Raw genomic sequence first — 20,623 nt, 5'->3', positions numbered from 1 at the left:
TCACATTTAAATATTTTTGCATTTTTTCACCATCACCTAAAAAAGACTTCTAAAAAAAGTGGCAACTTTATCAGAATGTTCCAAGTTTTATTTAACATTTAAGGTAGCAAGTATTACAAATGATCTAATGATGACCCTAATTTCAAAGCCAGCAATCCAATTATAAGTGTATAAAAAGGTTTTATAAAGTATAACAAAATGTTATCAGTGTCTCAACATTATAAAGACATCAGTCTCAGATCTACAACACAAATCAGTATTTTAAAATTTTGTCTTAACAACTCCAACTCTTATTTCTGTGTTGCAGAGCAGTATTTCAGTTAGTTTTTTAAAGTACCTCTCCAGGAAACCAATGGGACAACTTGTCTGGTAAAAATGTTTGCTGCACAAGTCTGACGACCTGAACTCAATCCTTGATATCCACATAGTAGAAGTAGAGATCTGACTCACTCCAAGTTATCCTCTGATCTCCACAGTCATGTTATAGTATAAGCATGCACACACACATACAGACACAGACACACACACACACACACTAAACAAATGCAAAAGGAAAACTTTAAAATGTTTTCATGGAAAACTGTACTAAAAACCAAACACTGTATATTTCTCTTGGTTTCTAACCCATTTAATTTAAGTAAGGTTTAGAAGTGCCTGTTTGAACAAATTAATCTTATGTTTCTAAGTATATAACACAAGCAAATAACAGAGTACAAAAGAACACAAGAAAAACTGTTGGTTTATTGATACTATAATGAGTTTTAATAAAAACTAAAACAATCATTAGATCAACCTTAACGGTTTATAAAAACCAAAATGTAAAAACTATAACTCTAAGGATTCCATATACAAATTTAAATTTTTGGTACCTGTCAATTACCACATCAAATATTGTCTTGTTGATTAAGAAGTGTTAAAAAACGGTATCCTGGTTTTAAGGTAGGTCCTAGGTCCTGGTACACTGTGTGCACAGACTCTATCTCTGTACTCGGCACAAAGACCCCAGGCAAAGGCTGCTCCTGGCATTATGAACTGCCAGGGACGATGCTGTGAGTGGCTGGCTCGTGGCAGGTCGGTTACTCTTCTTCACTGCTTCTCTACTGCTCTTCTTTCCTGGTCCACTCTTCGCTTCTTTAGGAGGGGGCATAGGAATTGGCTTCCATGGAATTGGGTTATAAAAAGTTGGTTCTGGGTAGGAATTTCCACTGTAAAAACCTATAATCATTAAAAAAATCAGAAAGATAATGGAAAAAATTCTTAGATGAAAAAATCATTTATTTTTAATTCCTAGAAACATACTAAAATGGCAACAAGACAAAATATTATTGATAAATCAGATAGGATACCTTAAACCCTGAAGCCTGAAATATAAAAGAAATAAAATTGTTCTAATATTGAAATAACTATATCAAATATTAAATAATACAAAGTAATTCAGAGAATTGGAATAATACTATGAAAACCTATCTAAATAAAAATGCTTACAAAAGTTTTCTATGAAATTTATTTTATAACTGTTAACATTTTTATGGTATTAACTCAGTCTTGGCTAATTGTGTGGTATTTTCCCTTGTCAGATACTAAAGTTTATTTTTCAAAAAAATCACTTTATTTTGTATGAGAACCTGCAGTTAACTCAAGACTCCTGTTTAGAACCACTGAACCTCTGCATTACTGTAAATCAGTAAGGATACAGAATGCTACCCTCATTCGAACCACCAGCTATCCTTCACCAGTGCACAGGAAGTGCTTACAGAACAGTGGCATCTGACAACCCACAATGAGGTGCAGAAAGAACATTTTATGAATTGGCTTCGAGTCCTCCGCTCGGGGCAGACAGGAACCTGTGCTGTGCACTGTTTAGCAATGGTATGAACATAAAGGATAGAGAGAGAGAAGCACGGTGTTTGCTGAAGAGCACACTGCTTCTGAGAATTAAGTTCATCCAAAGCATTAAGGTAATAATCCATTATTTTGATAATTAACTTCTAGCCAATATCTCTATTCTGACTTTACTGTCTGATTATTAGGTTAAAATAATTGCTTATCATTATTGTTCCAAGCAAAATGTTAAAAACTTTTTAAAGGAGTATGCCTGCCAGGGTTCAGTATTCATGACAGATGATCCTGTGACAAGTAAGAGAGGCCTAACCCTGACAGACAGCAGGGATGTGTCTTTCAGACACTTCAGTCCACTTTGACTGCAAAGATATGTCAACACACACTTCACAAGATGGCCAAAACAAAGTCTGGAGTGTGTTCCAGTGTGTGAACAAAACAGAATGGGAGTATTTTAATAATAAATCACTTAAAAAAGTGAAGGCAGCTGTCATCAAGGTATGAGTTTCCATTAGGAAGAACAAAGAAAAACATGCATTGCCATTTATAATAAGTCCAAGCCTAAAGGCAAACTGGGTACGTTTGTTTGGTCATGTGATATCTACTCTTCTTAAAACAGAATTCACTGGACCTTGGAAGCTCTTCCTTACAGACTGGTAGAAAGGGGAAAAATAAAACGACACTGTGAACCTATATCAATTGAGCTTCAAGGAGCCAATAAATAATAGAACTATTTTGGAATCCTGGAGCCTAAGCGCAGAGTCAGGCATCTGCTAAAGTTCTGTTTTACTACTGAGCTACATTTCCAACCACATGAATTTTTGTTTGCTAACATTAAAAAATCATTGCTTTATAAAATGTATGCAAACTCTAAAGTAATAAGTGCTGGAAAACTGGATTTCTATAAGCAAAAAATGAATCAGTCATATTTCTCTAATTGGACATATTGAACAAAAATAAATCCAAGATAAAGGGCATTAATGCAAAACCTGAGACTTTCAAAGTGCTAGAAAGAAAAGGGATATGTCAGGATACAGTCACAGCAAGGACTTTCTGAAATGATACAGCAGCATAGGGAATAATCCCAAAAATTAACACTGGGATGACATGAAATTAGGAAGCTTCTGCAGAGCACAGGTAACAATTACCAGAGTGAACAACACAATGGGGAAGAACCTTGGCCAACTGCACATCTTTACGTAGAAGATTCAGTTTTAACCTAAAAAGAACTGCAAAAATAAAATACCCAAAGAACAAACTATCTAATCAATAAATGGACTGACGAACTGAAGAGGTATTTTTCAAACTAAATACAAACAGCCAGTAGATAAACTTGACACAGCTGCCAGGCTTAGTGGTATTCACCTTAATAACAGAACTTGGGAGGCAGGGGAGGGTCATCTCTGTGAGATCTTTGCCCATAATGAGATTTGTTAAAAAGTTCTCAACATCCTTAATCTCAAAGCCATTCAAATCAATTTGAGATCTATCTTATTCTAGTAAGAATGCCTGTCATCAAGAAAAAAAATGCTGGCAAGGATGTGGTTTGGGGAAGAGGAGCTAGCTGTCTAATGGTAGCAATGAAACCTGACAAAGCCACTTTAGAAAGCAGTGTAGAGATTAAAAAAAACAAAAACAAAAACAACTAGAGATAGAAGTGCTGTTAGGATTCAGCTCTTGAGTATACACACAAAGGATTTACAGTCAACATACCAGAGACATACTTGCACATTCATGTTTATTGTTGCCTTGAACACAATACCTAAGAAATGGAATTAGCCTAGATGTCCATCTAAAGATGAATAGATAAAGAAAATACGGTTCATATATACAATGGAAATTTCATTCTAGTAGAAAGAAAAAATGAAATCATGATATTTTGAGGAAAACGTATGAAACTGGACAAGTGAAGTGAAGCAAGGTAATGCTTCATGTGAAGTCTCCCATGTGAAACCTAGATTTAAACTGAGTAGATGTGTGTGCTCTGTACCCATTCTAAAAGGGGATCATTAGAGGGAAGGACCAGATCTAAAGGGATAGGGGAAAGATAAGACACTGGGACCTGTGACATGAAAGGAGACAGGGAAACAGAAGCAAGGTGGGAAGACCAAGGGAAACAAGCAGTCTCATGAGTCCTGCGTGCATACCAGTGGTTCACGTCTGTGAGTCTCTGGTACTCACAGACGTACTCAGGAAGCTGAGGCAGGAAGGTCCTAAGTTTTAGGCTAGCCTGGACAACAAAGGGAGACCGTTTCAAAGAAACAAAAATAAATTAAAATGTAAGTATTCAGTTTTGCAACTATTACCGAGAGAGAGAGAGAGAGAGAGAGAGAGAGAGAGAGAGAGAGAGAGAGAGAAAGTGCCACCATGGAAGAACTTGCAGGAGGAAGAGTGAGCCTCCATGGAATAGGAGTAAAGAAAACGTGGCCCTGTGGGCTGGCCAATTGGAATTAAGAGCAGCCCAGATGAAACACTAGTCTTCCAAACTGAAGGATGACCTTGAACTACTGATCCTCCGGCCTGCATCTTCCACATATTATAGTTAGGAACACACACTACCACACTGGGCTAGTCAGTGTCTGGATACTTTTGCCTTGAGCTTTTCCTGGCTCTGGTCATTCCTCTCCGTGTGCAGCCCTACTGTGTTAAACCCTCACAGCCTGACCCAACTCCAACCTGTTTGACACACCATGAGAATGTAATATTAGACTCCAGCTGCTGTTTCAGCCACAGCACCTACAGCGAGCGTTTCCTCTCATGGATACACTACTGAGACACTGACTCTCCAAGTGACAGACTTTCAGTCAGGTCCAGGGTTTCTCACCTGGGAAATAATTTTACATTAAAGAGGGTACACACATCCTGCTCTTTCCTAGCACATTTCTGTCTCCCTCCTGGTACAGGTCACCCCCACCCTCAGAAAGCAAAAGAAACCACAGTGGCTCTCTTTAAAGCCCCTGCCATATTGGGGCCTGAATTCTCCTTGCAGCCCCCTGGCATGCTGTCATCTTTCTGTCTGTCCATGAAATTGTTAACTTTTAAAATAAACTCCTTCCTCTCCAGTTTAAAAAAAAAGAAATGTATTTATATATAAACAGATAGCAATAAATTTATAGCACTTCCTTAGCAACGTATAGTTATAATCTTCTAGAAAATAATTTCAAAGAAAAATTACTTTTTATACATCTATTTATATCAAAGAGAAATTTGCTTCTGCAAACCATACTTACGTAAGCCACAAGACATAAAAACCAACCTGTAAGCTTCCCACTGGAGTAACCATAGCTCTTTGCAGCTGGACGAGGTTTATTTTTTGCATTTTCCAACCATTCTTTAAACTTTTTTTCTGCGATTTCCTTTTTCTCCTGTAATTCTGCTTGCCGCTGCTTTTCTTTTTCCTTAAAATAAGACCAAAGAATTCCCTGGAGTATTCTATTCTGTAACTAGATATTCCAGTCAAGTCTTACTGTTTGTTTGTCTACCCCCAGTGGCTTTCTGCCCCAGTGACAGATTGGCCATAAAACTGAACTATGTTTCTATAATCAAAGAGCAAAATTAAATATCTGATGTGGTATATAAGTGTCCACCACTCAACAATAAGATAGCAAATTCACAAAACAAAAAATGCAAATTTGTCTTAGAAGGACAACTTACAAGCAGTAAAATGTCTACAAAATACTATGGAGATGGTTAAAAGCAGAATAACATAAATGCATTATCCATTTTGAAGATTAAACACAAAATAACAAGAGAAAGAATAGTTTGTGTATTTTATACTACAACAGTATTTTTATACTACAACAGTATTGACTGAATTACTATACTTTTGTTTCTAAAATACACATATAAACAACAAAGTGTGTACTATGACTGGCTACTTCAATTAAAAATACCTTTTCTTTTTTCTTCTTCTCACATTCTTCAGCTTTTTTTTTCTTCAACCATTCTTGATATTTTTCTTTTGCTTTTTCTTGCAAATGTTCTTTCTCCCGTTTTTTTGCTGCTTTTTCTTCCATTTCTTTATTAATTTTTTGTACTCTTTCTTTCCTTTCCTTCAATAAAAAGGAAGGGATTTTAACTGAAGTATCTACAATATCTGCAATTACCTAAATGACAGGAAGCTGCTCAGAGATTGGGACAATGAATGGTAGGTGTTCAAGACAGACTCACAGACTACTGATCGTCCTGAATCTTAGTATGGTTTCACGAGCACTCCTTGTACTCTAAGTATCAAGCACATATGTGTGCATTTCCTAGGCAGTCTGCCAGTGCTGACTTGGATAAATCACAACTATCAGTGAGTTGCAGAGGACAAATCCACAATGCTGTTAGAGGAAAAGCAGGTAAATGCTTGGCTACATCATCCCTACATAGATTCAAAACCGGCAGCCAGTTCACACCTGTGGTCCCAATATGTAGGAAGCAAGGATAGAAGGACTAATAGGAAGTTGATGGAGTCTGGATTACTCAGTAAGCTCTCGGGGACCTGGGCTGCAGGGTAAAATAGGAATAGTAGGAGAGGGGTAGGTAGAAAGAAGAAGATGGAAAATGAACACTTAAAAGTCAAATTTGGTCTTCAAGCCCCCTCCAATTGTTTTATGAAAAATACTCCAGGATATAGACATAGGCAAAGAGTTTCCCAATTCCAAGCATCAACAAATAGGATTACATAAAATTAAAATGCATGTACACAACACAGGAAACAATCATTGGAGTAAAATGCCAACTTGTGGAATAAAGAAAAGAAACAACCTTTGCCAACTGCATAGCAGACAGGGAGTCTACAATCTAGAATCTATAAAGTATAAAAGTGAAACACTCAAAGAACAAATTCAATCAATAAATAGACTGGAGAGTTCAACAAACAGTTCTCAAAAAAGTTTGATGCTTTAAGATATCTGATTCTAGTCAAAATGGCTGTCATCAAGAAAACAAATACTGGCAAGACTATGGGGAAAGAAGAGCCCTTCCTCTCCGATGGTGGTAATGTAACTTAGAACAGACACTATAGAAATCAGCATGCAGACCTCTTGAAAACTAAAAAAACATAACTAATATGACCCAGATTTCCAACTGCCAGGACTAAGTTAAAATACTTGGAGATACTTGTGCAATGGGACTAGCCTCAATGTCCATCAAAAGATGAGGAAATGTGGTTTATATACAGTGGAATTTTTATTTCAGCATAAGGAAAAATGAAAAATAACATTTTCAGGAGGATGGGATTGGAAATCACTAGCTAGAGTCAGAAAAGCATTTATCACATGACAATTCTTAAAAGCAGAACCTAAATGTAAAATCAAATAGGTAGGGAGGTAGGTGTGTGTGTGTGTGTGTGTGTGTGTGTGTGTGTGTGTGTGTGTGTGTGTGTGTGGCTATGATCATGAGCTAGAAGGAATAATCTTAAGAGGAGGAGGGAAAGAAAGGGCGATGAATCCATCTGACATGAAACATGAGTGGCTAGTGGGTAATATGAAGTAGCAAATCAACCAGAGGGCAGGCTAGGAGCAGAGGGAGGACAGCTGGGCAACGGGGATCGATTAGAACAACAGGCATTCATGGTTTCCTTGCAGTCACCATGCACCAGCACAGCAGGGCTGCTGCCCCAGCCTGCCTGTCACTCTAGACTGCACACTCCTGCATTAGTCTCCCCAGTGTTCGTCCTTCTTACACCGTCGCCACTTTCTACAGCATTTAGAACACATCTTGACTGCTACAGGAGTGTCCCACATTTTAAAGTTCATTCCAAAGCTAGGAAACCTTTACACTTATGCTATATCTCTATGTTCTTCTGTCTGTCTGTCTGTCTGTCTTTCTCCCTACTGCAGCATTTAAATTATTTCACAGTGAAGACTGCTTTTTGTAATGTTTGTGAGAGTGAGTCTATGTCAATGTCAACCCATGTAGAGGTTCTGAGGAAGACAGAAGAGAGCATCAGAATCCTTGGAGCTGGAGTTACAGGCAGCCGTGAGGCACCTGATGCAGATGTTAGGAAGGGAACTAAGGTCCTACAAGAACAGCAGGCACCATTATCTGCTGACCCGTCTTTCAGGCCGCACGCAGTTCAGGGTCTTTAGTGAGAGCATGCATTAAAAAAAAAAAAAAAGAACAACAGGCATTGACTCATACATATAAAAATAACATCATGAGACCCATTATTTTGTATGCTGATTTAAAATTAAAATAAAAACATAAACCATTAAAACTAGAGCCTGGAGATACGGCTTAGTAGTTAGGAACACTAACTATTACAGAGAACTCAGGTTCAATTTCTAGAACCATCTCTTAACCATAACTCCAGTTCCAGGAGATCCAACTCTCTCTGTTGGCCTCTGAGGGCACTAAACATGCATGTGTTGCACAGACATACATACAGACAGGACACTCATACAAAATTATTTTTTTAAATTAAACAAAATTTAAACGGCAAGACATATTTGTGGCACATATATCTGCCAAAGGACTTGGGCCTGGACCAGATGTAGAGGCTGGAAATCTCTCTCAGAGCCTTTGCCTGGCATGTATGTGTCCAATCACCAGCACTAGAAAAACAAACAAACAAAACCCATGTAAAATTAACTCAGTGACAGCTAGAGCAGAATGCATGTGTGGAGTAATAGCTGCTCAGAGGAGGGAGAGAACTGCTTGGGTGTAGCAGTTCAAACAAGGCCTTGGCAGGATGACAACCCCATCTCAAAAAGATATACAATCCTATTTTTTATATGTCTAGAGATGATGAGGGCTGGGGATTAGATCCAGACCTTTATGAATGTTGAGTAAAAGCTATGTCGCTGAGCTGAATTTTCTGCATGATTAACAACTCTTAACACCTTCCAAAAACAGACAAACGATGGACAAAACAAAAAAAGTCAACTACAAAAGAGAAATGACCCAATTTGCTCAACTCCATTTCTGTGCTGTTGTTGTAATTCCCAGCATGATTACACTTAAAGAAATGGAATGCAGTCATAATGGTAGAATCTGAATCCTAGAGTACTGGTGTCCTTATAGAAAAGGAAATCATATTGGGATGTGTACACTAATATAAAGCTGCTCAAGGAACAAAACCAGAGCTGTTTTTCTGCAAACCAAGAAGAGACACAATGAGCAGTCCAACCCTCATATCCTTTCCTCTTGATTTTTAGACTCCCAAACCATGAGAAAATTAACTTCCAGTTTTTTAAAAAACCTAGGTGGACTAATAAGATAAATCCGCAATGACAAAGCACTGCACACTAGAGAAGGATGCAAAATAAAAATGATTGATAAGATCAGGTTTAAGAAAGGCATAGACCAATTAGAATTTTCATGTTAATAATGAGAACGTTTAATGGTACAAGCACTTTAGAAAAGTTTGGTGATTCCCATAAAGTTAAAGGTTTCCATGCAGCCCAGCAACTGAGCTCTAGAGCATTTGCCTAAGACAAAGGAAAATGTGATTTCCTATTAGCTAGTGGATAAATAAGCAATTTGCGCTATTTCACAGGATATTAGAACAGTAAAGAGGGAAGGAATCAAGAATATATAAAATACTATGATAAAATTAAAAACAAAAGAACAACTCCAAGGAAGGTGCATCCTATCATTTTATTTAAATAAATTCTAAAATAGGCAAATCTAATTTCCAGAACAAGAGTACTATATTAACCTTGTTGCTGGGGCCAGTCTGGCACAGGAAGCAGGGTGCTGAGTGTATCTGGACAGAGGAAACTTTCTGGAATGACAGCAATGCTCTATCACCTGATTGCAGAGCTGGTGCTTGCACTGGTACAGAAGTTTAACACGCTTCACAAAGTTACAATTGATATAAAATATGCAAGTTACAGCCCAATGAAATACAACAGCTAGACTGCATGGGGGTGGCAGTAGTCACAACTAGATGCAGAGAAATGTCACAGAGAACTCTGAATAAAGCATGCTAGTAAAGAGTTTGGAGGTAACAAATGCATGCATATTTATTTATTTATTTATTTATTTTTAATTATACAAGGCTATCATGAGAACCTATGGAGAGAACAGAATGACTATGAACAGAGAAATAGAACAGGCATTTTTTCTACCTAAGGAGCCACAGAGTGCCTTCAGGTTTCTAGCACACTGGTTCCTACACACCAGGCACACAATGTCTTCTCTTACAGAAAACAACAAGGACTACTTAAAACTTTCTGATTGTGTGTGTACTTCTTCCTCAAACAGCACCTGCCCCCACAGAAGAAAGGCTGAGCGAACATCACCAGACGGCTTGCAGGACACCCTGATAGCAGCACCACCAGTTACAGACCCCACTGAGCTGCAGCTGTACTTCACAGACATCCCTTGTGTTTAAAAGTTAAAACCCATTTTTTAAGTAACTTTAAAGCACTGAAAATAAAGGTTGTTCTCACAAAATATGTATCAACACTAAACCCCGACTCTAGAAAAAGAACCAGTATGACAACACAAATATAAAAGTCCTGGATGAGATATGCCTTTTGTTTACAAGAGGATTTAACAATTTATAGTTATAAGGAACCAAGTTTGCTAATGGATACATAAATTCCCTTTGTCTGATTTTCTGATAGAGTACAGTGAAAACGACAAAGGTGGCAGCCGGCTAGGCTGGGGCTGACCAACCCCAAAGTGGAGGAGGCAGAGGACCACACACCATGAAATGTAAACAGAGGAGCAAATCCTAGATGCCAGACTGGAAAAGAAGCAGGAGAGCTTCTTTCCAAACAGAGGTAAGTGTAGGGAAAGCTGGACAAAGAAACTCAAAAGAATTTTGAAAGAAAGAGAGAACACTACAGAAAATAAAAGAAAAAAAGAAAAGAGCAATCAATTATTCCTTACCAAGCACAAGAGTGCTGTACAGTACTGGGTAAATTCAATTTTTCAGGTCTTGTTTTTAACGAATTCTTATTCTTTTGGAGCAATGATTTATACCCAGGCAAGCGACTTCTTCCCCCTCCCCAGAACCAAAAATTAATTAGTTAGTTAATTAATTAATTAATTCCCTTCAATAATTGAATTCGATCTTCCATCAACAAGTAAAACACAAATACCCCATCGATCTGTCAGTATTATCTTCCATACTCAGACAAATAACAGCCACGCATGACTGGCATGGCACCATTAGCTTATAGCTTAATGCAGTTGAAGACAGGCGGCTTTCAGATGAGATAAAGGCATTCTACACACCAAGAACTATTCTGATTTATAGTTTTAAATTTCCAAAAGGTATCACCCAGTCTTGTTACAGTCCCGTACTTATTTTGATCTTGGCATTTTATTCACAAAGAACACTTTCTTGTTATATTACTGATGAAGCAAACAAAAATTCTGCAATTGACTTCTGAAAAAAGAAATTTGAATTTGCAGATATACACAACTAATCAATTTTATTCCTATAATCACATCCACCTGCAATTACTGGTCATCTTAATAAAATAAGTGGGCATTAAGGACAAAATTATAATTTTGTCCTCTAAATTAGATTTAAAATTTTATCCTATATAATTTAAATATTTGTCTCAATTCCTAAAAGTAGAATTTAACAATGAAGCAGCACCATTCCAAACATAAAACTTGAGCAAAGACAAATTTACAACATTTCACTCATTTGGTCTCTGTCTCTGTCCCTCCCTCTCCGTCTCCCCACCCCACACTGGCTTGCTGGTCAGTTTTTTTGTTTTTTTTTTTTTAAGATTTATTTCTTTTATTTCTATGAGTACACTGTAGCTGATAGACACACCAGAAGAGGACAGTGGATCCCAGATGGCTGTGAGCCACCATGTGGTTGCTGGGAATTGAACTCAGAACCTCTGGAAGAGCAGTCACTGCTCTTAACCCGCTGAGCCATCTCTCCAGCCCCGTTTGTTGGATTTTTAACTACGGTATGGACACACTGCATTCTATTACTGAAATACACCCCCAGTCCCAGTACTTTAAAATTTTCTGATGTACATTCCTACACAAGAATGTATTAAAGTTAAAATAGGGACTAAAAGTATTCAACTTAGTTCGGTGTCAGCTTAACATAAACAAAGTCCTGGGTTCAATTCTTAGGGCCTAATATTTTTATTTAAAAATAGTAATAAAAAATTAAAGAAGATCTGGGGATGTAACAGGATGGTAGAGCACTTGCATAGCATGCATAGGGCACAGAGATTTATACACACATACACATACACATATACACATACCATACCATATATACCACCTCCCTGCACACACACCAACAAGAAAAAAAATTATTCAGTAAAAAAACTTATGATATGCAAAGCATTATGCTAAATCTAATAATGGATAAAAAAATCATGTTTTAAAAGAATAAAAGAGAAGTGAAGGCATGTATATAATATAAAACATCTTTTTTGGCAAAATATATATATACTTGGACAGAGTATATAACAAATTTACTAATAGTGATGCAAATTGAAAAGATTGATAAGAAAGAATTTCTAACTATCAAAGGAGATTCCTGATGAGACAGATAATGTTGGTCCCAGAATTGTTGAATTATTGAAGGAAGATCCCAGTGTCAGGTATTAGGCACCTTCCCTGAAGGTCACAGAGGCCTTCCAAATTATACAGATTATGCCCACCAGAGTGGGATGCAAAGACCCTACTGTTGAAGACACCACACACCTTGGTTGCAGAATACCGAGAAAGCATATTGGAACTGAGAAGACAGCGTCCTCCCTGCTGACTAAACTTCACACTGCTAGAAGTTGCTATGCAAGTAACTGGGGGAGAAAAGTCAGCAATGGCTTTCCCAAGTGTTAGACCTTACATGATATATTACTAACTTGCCGGGCCAAAATGTGCTTACTAATTTGACAGTAATACAACTGTTTCTGATTGGATCTGTGGCCTGCTCCATAAGAGAGGTGGTAGGACCTGGTCACAGGTGTATGGCTGTGAAGTTCAAAGGCACTAAGGGTGAACCTATGATTTCTGTCTTATTAATTAGACAAGTTGTCAAACTGCCTCTTAAATATTTATATTTACAACCACATTAGAGTCTTGACTTCAGCCTTCATTAAAAAAATGTTTCTCTTTGCAGCTCAGAGCAGTTAAGGCAGAGACTCGTGGCTAGTCGAGGTACTAGGAACAGATGACTGAGTGCTCAGCATTAAACAAGACACTCATATGCATGCACAGGGAACATGGAGAAGAAAGGTGAAATGGTTGTAAGAGTTGAACAATATTTAGGACGGCTATGAAATGCTGTCTTACGATTCATGGCATGGCTGTGACATGCACGGACTCATAGCACCTGTTGTTGCCTACAAAATGCTCATGTAAGACTAAAACAGTAGTCATAGATGAGGGCAGGACACATGGGGTCTGTCCCACCCTGCCCAGGGGAGCTAACAGCAGTCAAAGGATGCTGGTGGAGAGGGAATCATTATTCATTGATAGCAACCGGCTAGTTACTAATGCTTCAAAGGATATCATACTCAAGCCCATTTGAGTGACCCTTGTTAAACCCAGTGGGTCACAGAGCTAAGACAAACAAAAACAAAACAAAAAGACAGGAAAGTGGGATGGGGACTTGGTGGGAGGGAGAGCTCTTAAGGGTGGGAAGATAAGAGACGACAGAGATGGGTGTGACCAGAAAGGGTTGTCATATATGAAATTGTCAAAAGGTAAATATATTGGAGAGAAAAAGCAGATCCAATAATCTATTTTTAAGTACTTAAAAACAAAAACAACAATAAAACTAAGAGGCCCAGAGAGCTGACTCAGCAGATAAGAGCTTTTGTCACTACTTCAGAGGACCAGAGCTCAGTTCCCTGCATCTACATGAGGCAGCTTACAATCATCTGTCACTTGAGGTCTTCTGGCCTCAGCAGACAGGCAATTATGTACTCACGAATGCGCACACACACACACACACACACACACACACACACACACACACACACAAACACACACACACACAAACACATACACACACACACAACCTTAAAAAACAAAACAAAAATAAAAGTAAGGAAATGAAAAGCAGTAAGTATGAATTCTCAAAGTTTCTCAGGAATATATATATATATATATTTCTCAGGTGTGTGTGTGTGTGTGTGTGTGTGTGTGTGTGTGTGTGTGTGTGTGTATTTCTGGGGGCTAGAAAGTATAGCCAAAGCTCTTAGACTAAATTTCTTAAAACAAACAAAAACCTACTTATATCTTAAAAATAAAAAATGTAGGGATGGGAGTATAGATGAATGAATGCAAAACTCCTAGCACATGTGAAGCCATGGGTTAAATCCTCACCATTGTGAGAGACAGTAAATATGCTTTTCCTATTTGTGTTTGCTTTAATATAAACAATTTTCCCTCTTAAAACTGTTCAGTAAAACAAGATGGGCTAAACTAAAAGAGATGGGCTGTGGCTATCTCATGTGATCACTCAGAGAAGCCCAGCAAAATCATATCACAGAGTAAAGGAAAGCACAGATGGGAGAAATGCTAGAGGAAGTTTAGGTTGCAGACACAGTGCAGTGCGTCAGCCAGCCAGGCAAGAAGTCTAAAACTTCATTCAGAAGATGCAGAAGGGATATGAAACCTAGGGAACTGTCATTCAGACTTCAACAATGGTCCTGCAGGGACAGAAGATTACTCTATACAGTTAGTATTATTTCTGGGTAACTTATTGGTGTTATTTTCCCATGTTCCAGAGCAGGAGAGGAAACAATGAAGCTGAATTCAAAAGGTCACAAGACCTACTCAGACACAATCATAAAAAGGAGGTGTTTAACAACAAGCATTCTGATTAGGCCTCAGTGTCTGAGGAGAAAGAAGTAGTAAGAAAACCAAAGAGACTGAAGAAAAGGTCTAAGAGGAGGCAATGACTTGTTGCCATTGGTTGCTTCAGGTGTTCACGTTTAGAACTGTCAGTTTGCAAGTCCAGGCCTTGAAATTCCACTAATGATAGACTTAGTGATAGACTGGCAGAAAGATACTAGTGGAAGTCACAAAAGGGCAGAAGACAGACACTTGATAAGAGGGTATGAACGTACAAAAAACAAACAAACAAAAACCCATGAAACAAAAATGTAGTGAAAATTTTGGTTTCTTTGAAAAATATATAAATATTATGGGAATGTGTTTTTGTTTTAATCCCAGGTGTGAAAATCAGGGCTGCTTCAGACTGTCCGCAGCATCTAAGATTTGCCTCACGCTCTAGCAGGCATCTGCAGATGACTTCTGTGACTATGTGACAGTTGGAGCTCTAGAATTCTTCGAAGGGTATATAAATGCTAGGGCATCCAAAGGTTGTTGGTGGTGGTGTTGTTGGTTGGCTGCTGCTGTTGCTAATGGCTGCAGTTTCTTAAGTAGTTGTGCATTTAACAAAAACAAGAAATTAGATACCCTGATGGCAAAAATCAAACTTGCCCCAAGGAACTGAATGCCCCTAATCAGCAGGAAGTAGTCTAATGATAATGCCGCCCCTGTCCCCTTTATCCTTTTTCTCACTCTAGGGTTAGGGGGTTAAATGGGTGGAAGAAAATGGGTGGAGAAGGGTGGAAGGAAAAAGAAGCCATAAACTAGCAAACACTACTTAAAAGTTGTGCCCAGACAAGAGTCTAGGCAGAATGGGAAACTTGATTTCAAGTAACATAGAGGAAATGGCAGGGGACGAAAAAAATGCCTATTTCTTCTCAAGTGCCAGCAAAACATTTATTGAGGTTGCTATCACTATGGTTCCCCTACTTTGCTTGCTCCCAGAGGAAATTTTCTGTTTTTTATTTTTTCTTCTTCCTATAGTCTGTTTCAAAAAAGGTTAGAAGAATGGCTGAGCAATTGGAAAAATTGCAGGTGGAAATGGAGGTGAGAAACAAAAAATGGCTGAAGTGGGAAAACAAAAGGGTCCACTCTACTCTCTCTTTTCTGAAAGGGTTGCAGAGTTGGCTGTGTAACTGGAAAAACTGTGCACAGAAGTGGAAGTGCTTGGGAGGCAGGGGCATTGGAAAAGGGAGAACAAAAGTTTCAGTCCAGTGACTGAACAAGAGAGCAGGAGTATCCTGCAGGAGGAAAAGGGGGAAGAAGAAACTCTGGTGCATGACAGTCAGGACCAAGAAAGGCTAAAAGGGATCAAGGATAGTCTAGTGAAATAACCATTTTGAAAGAAAAGGGTTAATTTTGTCCCACCAGAGTTAGAGCAGGGATGGCCCTGGGTTATGAGATAGCCCCCAGTAGCTTTACCCCCACCCAGAAGTTGAAAAGCATCTGACTGCTAAAAGGGTGGAGCAAGGTTATGACAAGATAGGATGGTGTCCTACAGAAATGATGGACCTAAGCTGTTTTAAAGAGGCTGTGATTTCATATGAGATGCACTCACATTATAGAAAACAAATTCTAAATAACTGTGCTACTCAAATAGAATTATTCCCCCTAGACAGTAAGAGATTGGTGACAGCTGTACTAGAGGCTTGTCTGCAATTGCAATGGTTAACACAGTGGAGGGAAGAAGCCAAGACTGTTGAACAGTGAACTATAGCAAGGGGAATGAATACAGTCAACCATCAGGTGCCAGGTGAAGGACAGCACTCTGATATACAAAAACAGATTCAATTTGATGACGCTACTATAGAACAATGTTGTTAGTAGCTTAAAGAACGTGGGACAAAGTTGAAGAGCCTAGGGAAATGACAAAGTTGAAGAGCCTAGGGAAAGGTCTGCCTCGTTGACAAAGACTATACAAGGCTCTGGAGAAGCCTTCCGTGATTTTTTTTTTTTTTAATAAATAGTATTCTCAGCTGTGAACAAAGCTGCTATCAGACCCCAAAACAAGGCAGGTGTTGACAGAGACTATGGCATTTGAAAATGCGAATACCAAATCTGAAAAAGCTATCAGACCATTAAAAGGCATAGGCAGCACCTATGGACAAATGGATAAGTGATGCAACCAATAGTCATTCTATACTGACCATGCTAATATCATGGGTCAAGTAATATCTAGAGCTCTCTGATATCAAAATGCCAGGTGCTTCAGCTGCTTGAAATTCAGTCATTTACAAAGAGACAGTGACCGAGTCAATAAAAAAATCTCAGACTCCCCAATTCCTGGTGTGTTAACTTTAAGAAATACAGTACTTTGTGCCAGTAAAGCAAACAAAGCATCTTAAACCAGAAAGGCGGCCACGGCTTCCAGGCGTGTGCATGTGATATAACAAGGGCTGCCATTAGACCAACGAGGGTAGGTCCAGAGGGATATCAAGGTGATTTCTTACTGTTGGAAAATGGTGTTGGGAGCACAGCTCAAGTCCCTGCAGCAAAAATTACAAGCCATCTCAGACAAGAACAGCCAAGAGTCACCAGGTTATAGAAAAAACTGTGGAATTAGATCAGTCTAAATACTGTAAGGATGTGTTAACATCAAATGGAAGCCCGCAACCATTTTGCATCAGGGATGCAGACTTGTTTATATTTCCATAGGAAGTGAAAAGCTGTAGATTCCATCAAAACTGATAAAGATAAAAACTGAGCAGGAGAGATCTCCTGAAAACCTTGGCCACTGATCCAACAAGCACTTACTTCACTTAAAATGCGTTTGTGTTTAATTTCCTACTAAACATAGCATAATTAATGGCTTAAAACAAAAAGGGTAACGTAGTGAGGATTTTGGTTTCTTTGAAAAACAAAGAAATATGAGAATATGGTTTCATTTTAATCCCAGGTGTGAGATACAGGGCCAATTCAGATTGCCCATAGCAGCTGACTATGATTTGCTTCATGCTTTAGCTGTGGGGGGTGGGGGGGTGTGTGTCTGACTTTGCCAGCTGCAGTTTCTGTGATTGCACAATGCTTAGAATTCTAGGGACTCTTCAGAGGATATATAAATGCTACGGCCCCAAGAAGTTGTTGTTGGTGGTGGTTGTTGGTTAGCTATTATTGGTGGTTTGTTAAGTATTAGTGTGCAAAAAAAATAATAAATTAAATAAATAAATAAATAAATACCCACAATAAATTAGATGTCCTGACAGCAAAAAATCAATCTTGTCCAAGGGAACTCAACAATCCTAATCAGCAAGAAGTAGTCTAGTGATAATATAGTCAGTCCCCTTTCCCCATTATCCTGTTTTCTCTCCTATCAAGTGTTAGGAGGTTGAAAGGGTAGAAGAAAAGGGGTAAAGAAGGGTAAAAGAAAAAAGAACTCACACAGTAGCCAATATCTGGCTACATAAAAAAGGAAAGGTAAGCAGTCTTAAATATGGGAAGGAAGAAAGACTTTGTAGATGTGAACAATATGCATGCATTTGTTTGTTTACCTGCTTATTTTTCTTCTGAACCCATTCCTTGTGCTTTACTTCAGCAATTATCTTTCTTTTTTCACGTTCTTCCATTTCTTTTCTTTTTTCTATTTGTCGATTTAATTCCTGTGAGATTTTAAACAAAGAGCAGCACTTAATAGAAATACCCAAAAACCATAATTGTAAAAAGGCTGAAGCTAAATTAGACATGAATATATCTTCTCTTATAGGACATGTATCACTAGTGAAATATCTTTTTCAAGTAACTCTGGGATAAAAGAAAGCATTGGTAAAACATGTAAGTTATTCTACAGGAATACTAATAATTGGTTGGCAGCAAAACACTAGTTTCTTAGACTAAAAATTACCTGCACTGAAGTCAGCTTTTTCCCACACATAAATCTTGGCATCGCTGTGAGGTACTGGCAGTAGCTCAGGAGAATCAGAACTTTCTGGTTTAAAGTTATTAAAAAAAAAAACCCCTTTTAGATTCTAAATGAAAGTAAAGGACAAGAATGAAATAAGCCTTAAATTTTTAGTTCAGAGCTACAGTAAAGAAATGTAAAGAAGCCATTTTCCTTAGAGAAAAAAGATAATCTGGAGTTTTCTTCACTGATTTTACAGATGCTGGAGTATAAAACAAAACCATGTTCAGATCCCAGATTACTTAACTGCCTTGCTGTCATGAGAATCAATGTATCTGCTGTCACATTTTCTTGGGAGAAGGAATGAAGAAGGTATGGCTAATAAAACACATGCTGAATGCCACATAACTTATTACTTATCAGTAAAATCCATGCACTGTTGAGAAAACTGTTCAAACTAGACTTCCCTAGGATTCTATAATCAATCACTGCTGATTGTTTTCTCTCTCCTTAGTTATTAATAATCAGATACAAATTTCCTATGTTCCATTGGTCTACTCTCTTACCCAACCTTCTGTTTCCCTAAGACCTACCTATCTCAGCAGAAATACTAATCAGGACAGTTTTCTCTCAGTGTAAGTTCAGTACCTTAAGTGAAATAAAACTTATACAAGAACAAAGTTTTTGCACTTTAGAGCAAATCACAGGCTGACAATTTTATGTGAGTGCTTGTCTCAAGTCTACTGGGTGGAAGACAGATGCCTTTTTCACTCACAAACTCTCAACTTTTAAGTACTGTCCATCTAAGAGCAAATTTTGATCTTAGTATTAAGACTTCTTCACTAACCAGCTATTATTCCTTGATTACTCATATAATACACTTTTACAGAATGTTTGTTATATAGCTAGTATGAACTGGGTGGTTTTGTGTGTGTGTGTGTGTCTGCATGTGCAATGTTCACATAATGCATGCATGTGAAGTGTGGGTACAGGCATGCCACTGACAACTTTTAGGAGTCAGTTTATTCCTTCTACTGTGGGACCTGGGGATCAAACTTACGTCATCAGGCTTGGAGACTAGCACCTTTACTGAGCCAATTCACAGGGCTTATCTTGCTATTTGAGAGCAGGGTCTCACCGGAACTAGGGTCCAATCCAGGACCCATCCCATTTCTACTTCCCCAGCATTTCATTTATAAGCACTGTTTTTCAAACTCTTGTTTATGTAACTATCATAACTATATTTAGAGACTTTATCTACATATATGCATACATATGTATACATATGCACACATGTGTATATATATTTTTCTCCTTTGTTTTCAGACACAACTCCATCGAGTCTTCCCCATTTAACAAGTACCCAATAATTTCCTAGTCAGTCTTCCTCAGAATAGTTTTCAAGCCATTAGTCACTGTAATCAGTCTTTGTCACTGAGAACTCTAAATCACCCCTTTGTATGAATTCTTGCTTCATAGTATTCAATTTATGCAGGGTTTCTCAAAAAGAGAAAACTGATATCTCACCATGCTTTTCAAACATCTTTACTCACCATCTTGCCCTTTAATGCCATGCTTTCAGAGTTAGAAACAGTTTTACAGTTTAAATGTAATCATACTTATATCCTTTTAAAGGTTCTTCAAATAATCAACAATTGCAAAGGGATTACTCAGATCTTAGACCCTGCTTTATAGTTGCCAATTATCAGTTAGTCTAAGGGCTAAAGAAGACTCAGTAATACCTAGAAAATGCTAACACTGACCTAAAGTAGTGGTCCAATTCCAGAGGGTCTTTTAAAATAATTTGCCCACCCATCTAAAATGCCCACCACATTTTAGAAACATGAATGCTTGGCATCTACTCCATCTGTTCATCACCAATGTAGGCCTCTTCCAGGACAGGAGTCTTCACTCAAAAGCCCAACATGGTCTGCTGGTATACCACTCAATTTCAAATGTAGCTACTTCCCCAGAGAGTACACACTTTATGGCAAGAATAAAATCAGCATGTATGTGTATTTCAATATATTGTTGTAGGATGATGTTATTATGTAGGTGAAGGCAGGTACAAGATAGAACAAGGCCTGTCATTAGATGAGAAGGAAAGATGGGAGGGAGAAAAGTTTTAGAGAGGAGGAAACTGGAGAGGAAAAGCTGAGAGAACAAGGAGGCTGATGTTAAGAT

The 20,623-nt window shown here is 38.1% G+C and overlaps 1 protein-coding gene and 1 long non-coding RNA gene across 3 annotated transcripts in view; one reads left to right on the top strand and one right to left on the bottom strand.

Annotated features, from left to right (window-relative positions):
- LOC120101621 (uncharacterized) overlaps window positions 1-20,623 on the top strand; it is a 41,034-nt gene that overhangs the window by 10,032 nt on the left and 10,379 nt on the right. Inside the window, exons 2-3 of one of the 2 annotated variants that reach the window (XR_005502324.2) lie at window positions 10,401-10,559; window positions 18,699-18,811. This is a non-coding gene — a long non-coding RNA (uncharacterized LOC120101621). Of the gene's footprint in view, window positions 1-10,035; window positions 10,228-10,400; window positions 10,560-18,698; window positions 18,812-20,623 lie in introns of those variants that run through there. The other variant, XR_010065286.1, reaches the window with a different exon arrangement.
- Window positions 64-20,623, bottom strand: part of Ccdc34 (coiled-coil domain containing 34) — a 35,234-nt gene continuing 14,674 nt past the window's right edge. The window contains exons 3-6 of the mRNA NM_001395602.1: window positions 18,093-18,200; window positions 5,733-5,891; window positions 5,096-5,237; window positions 64-1,215 (exon numbers count right to left, since the gene is read on the bottom strand). Of these exons, the coding sequence (NP_001382531.1) occupies window positions 977-1,215; window positions 5,096-5,237; window positions 5,733-5,891; window positions 18,093-18,200 (648 nt within the window). The 3' untranslated portion in view covers window positions 64-976. The remainder of the gene's footprint in view (window positions 1,216-5,095; window positions 5,238-5,732; window positions 5,892-18,092; window positions 18,201-20,623) is intronic.

This window comes from Rattus norvegicus, chromosome 3 (assembly GCF_036323735.1).
Source record: "Rattus norvegicus strain BN/NHsdMcwi chromosome 3, GRCr8, whole genome shotgun sequence".
Taxonomy (NCBI): domain Eukaryota; kingdom Metazoa; phylum Chordata; class Mammalia; order Rodentia; family Muridae; genus Rattus; species Rattus norvegicus.
This window is presented reverse-complemented; position numbering and strand designations above follow the sequence as displayed.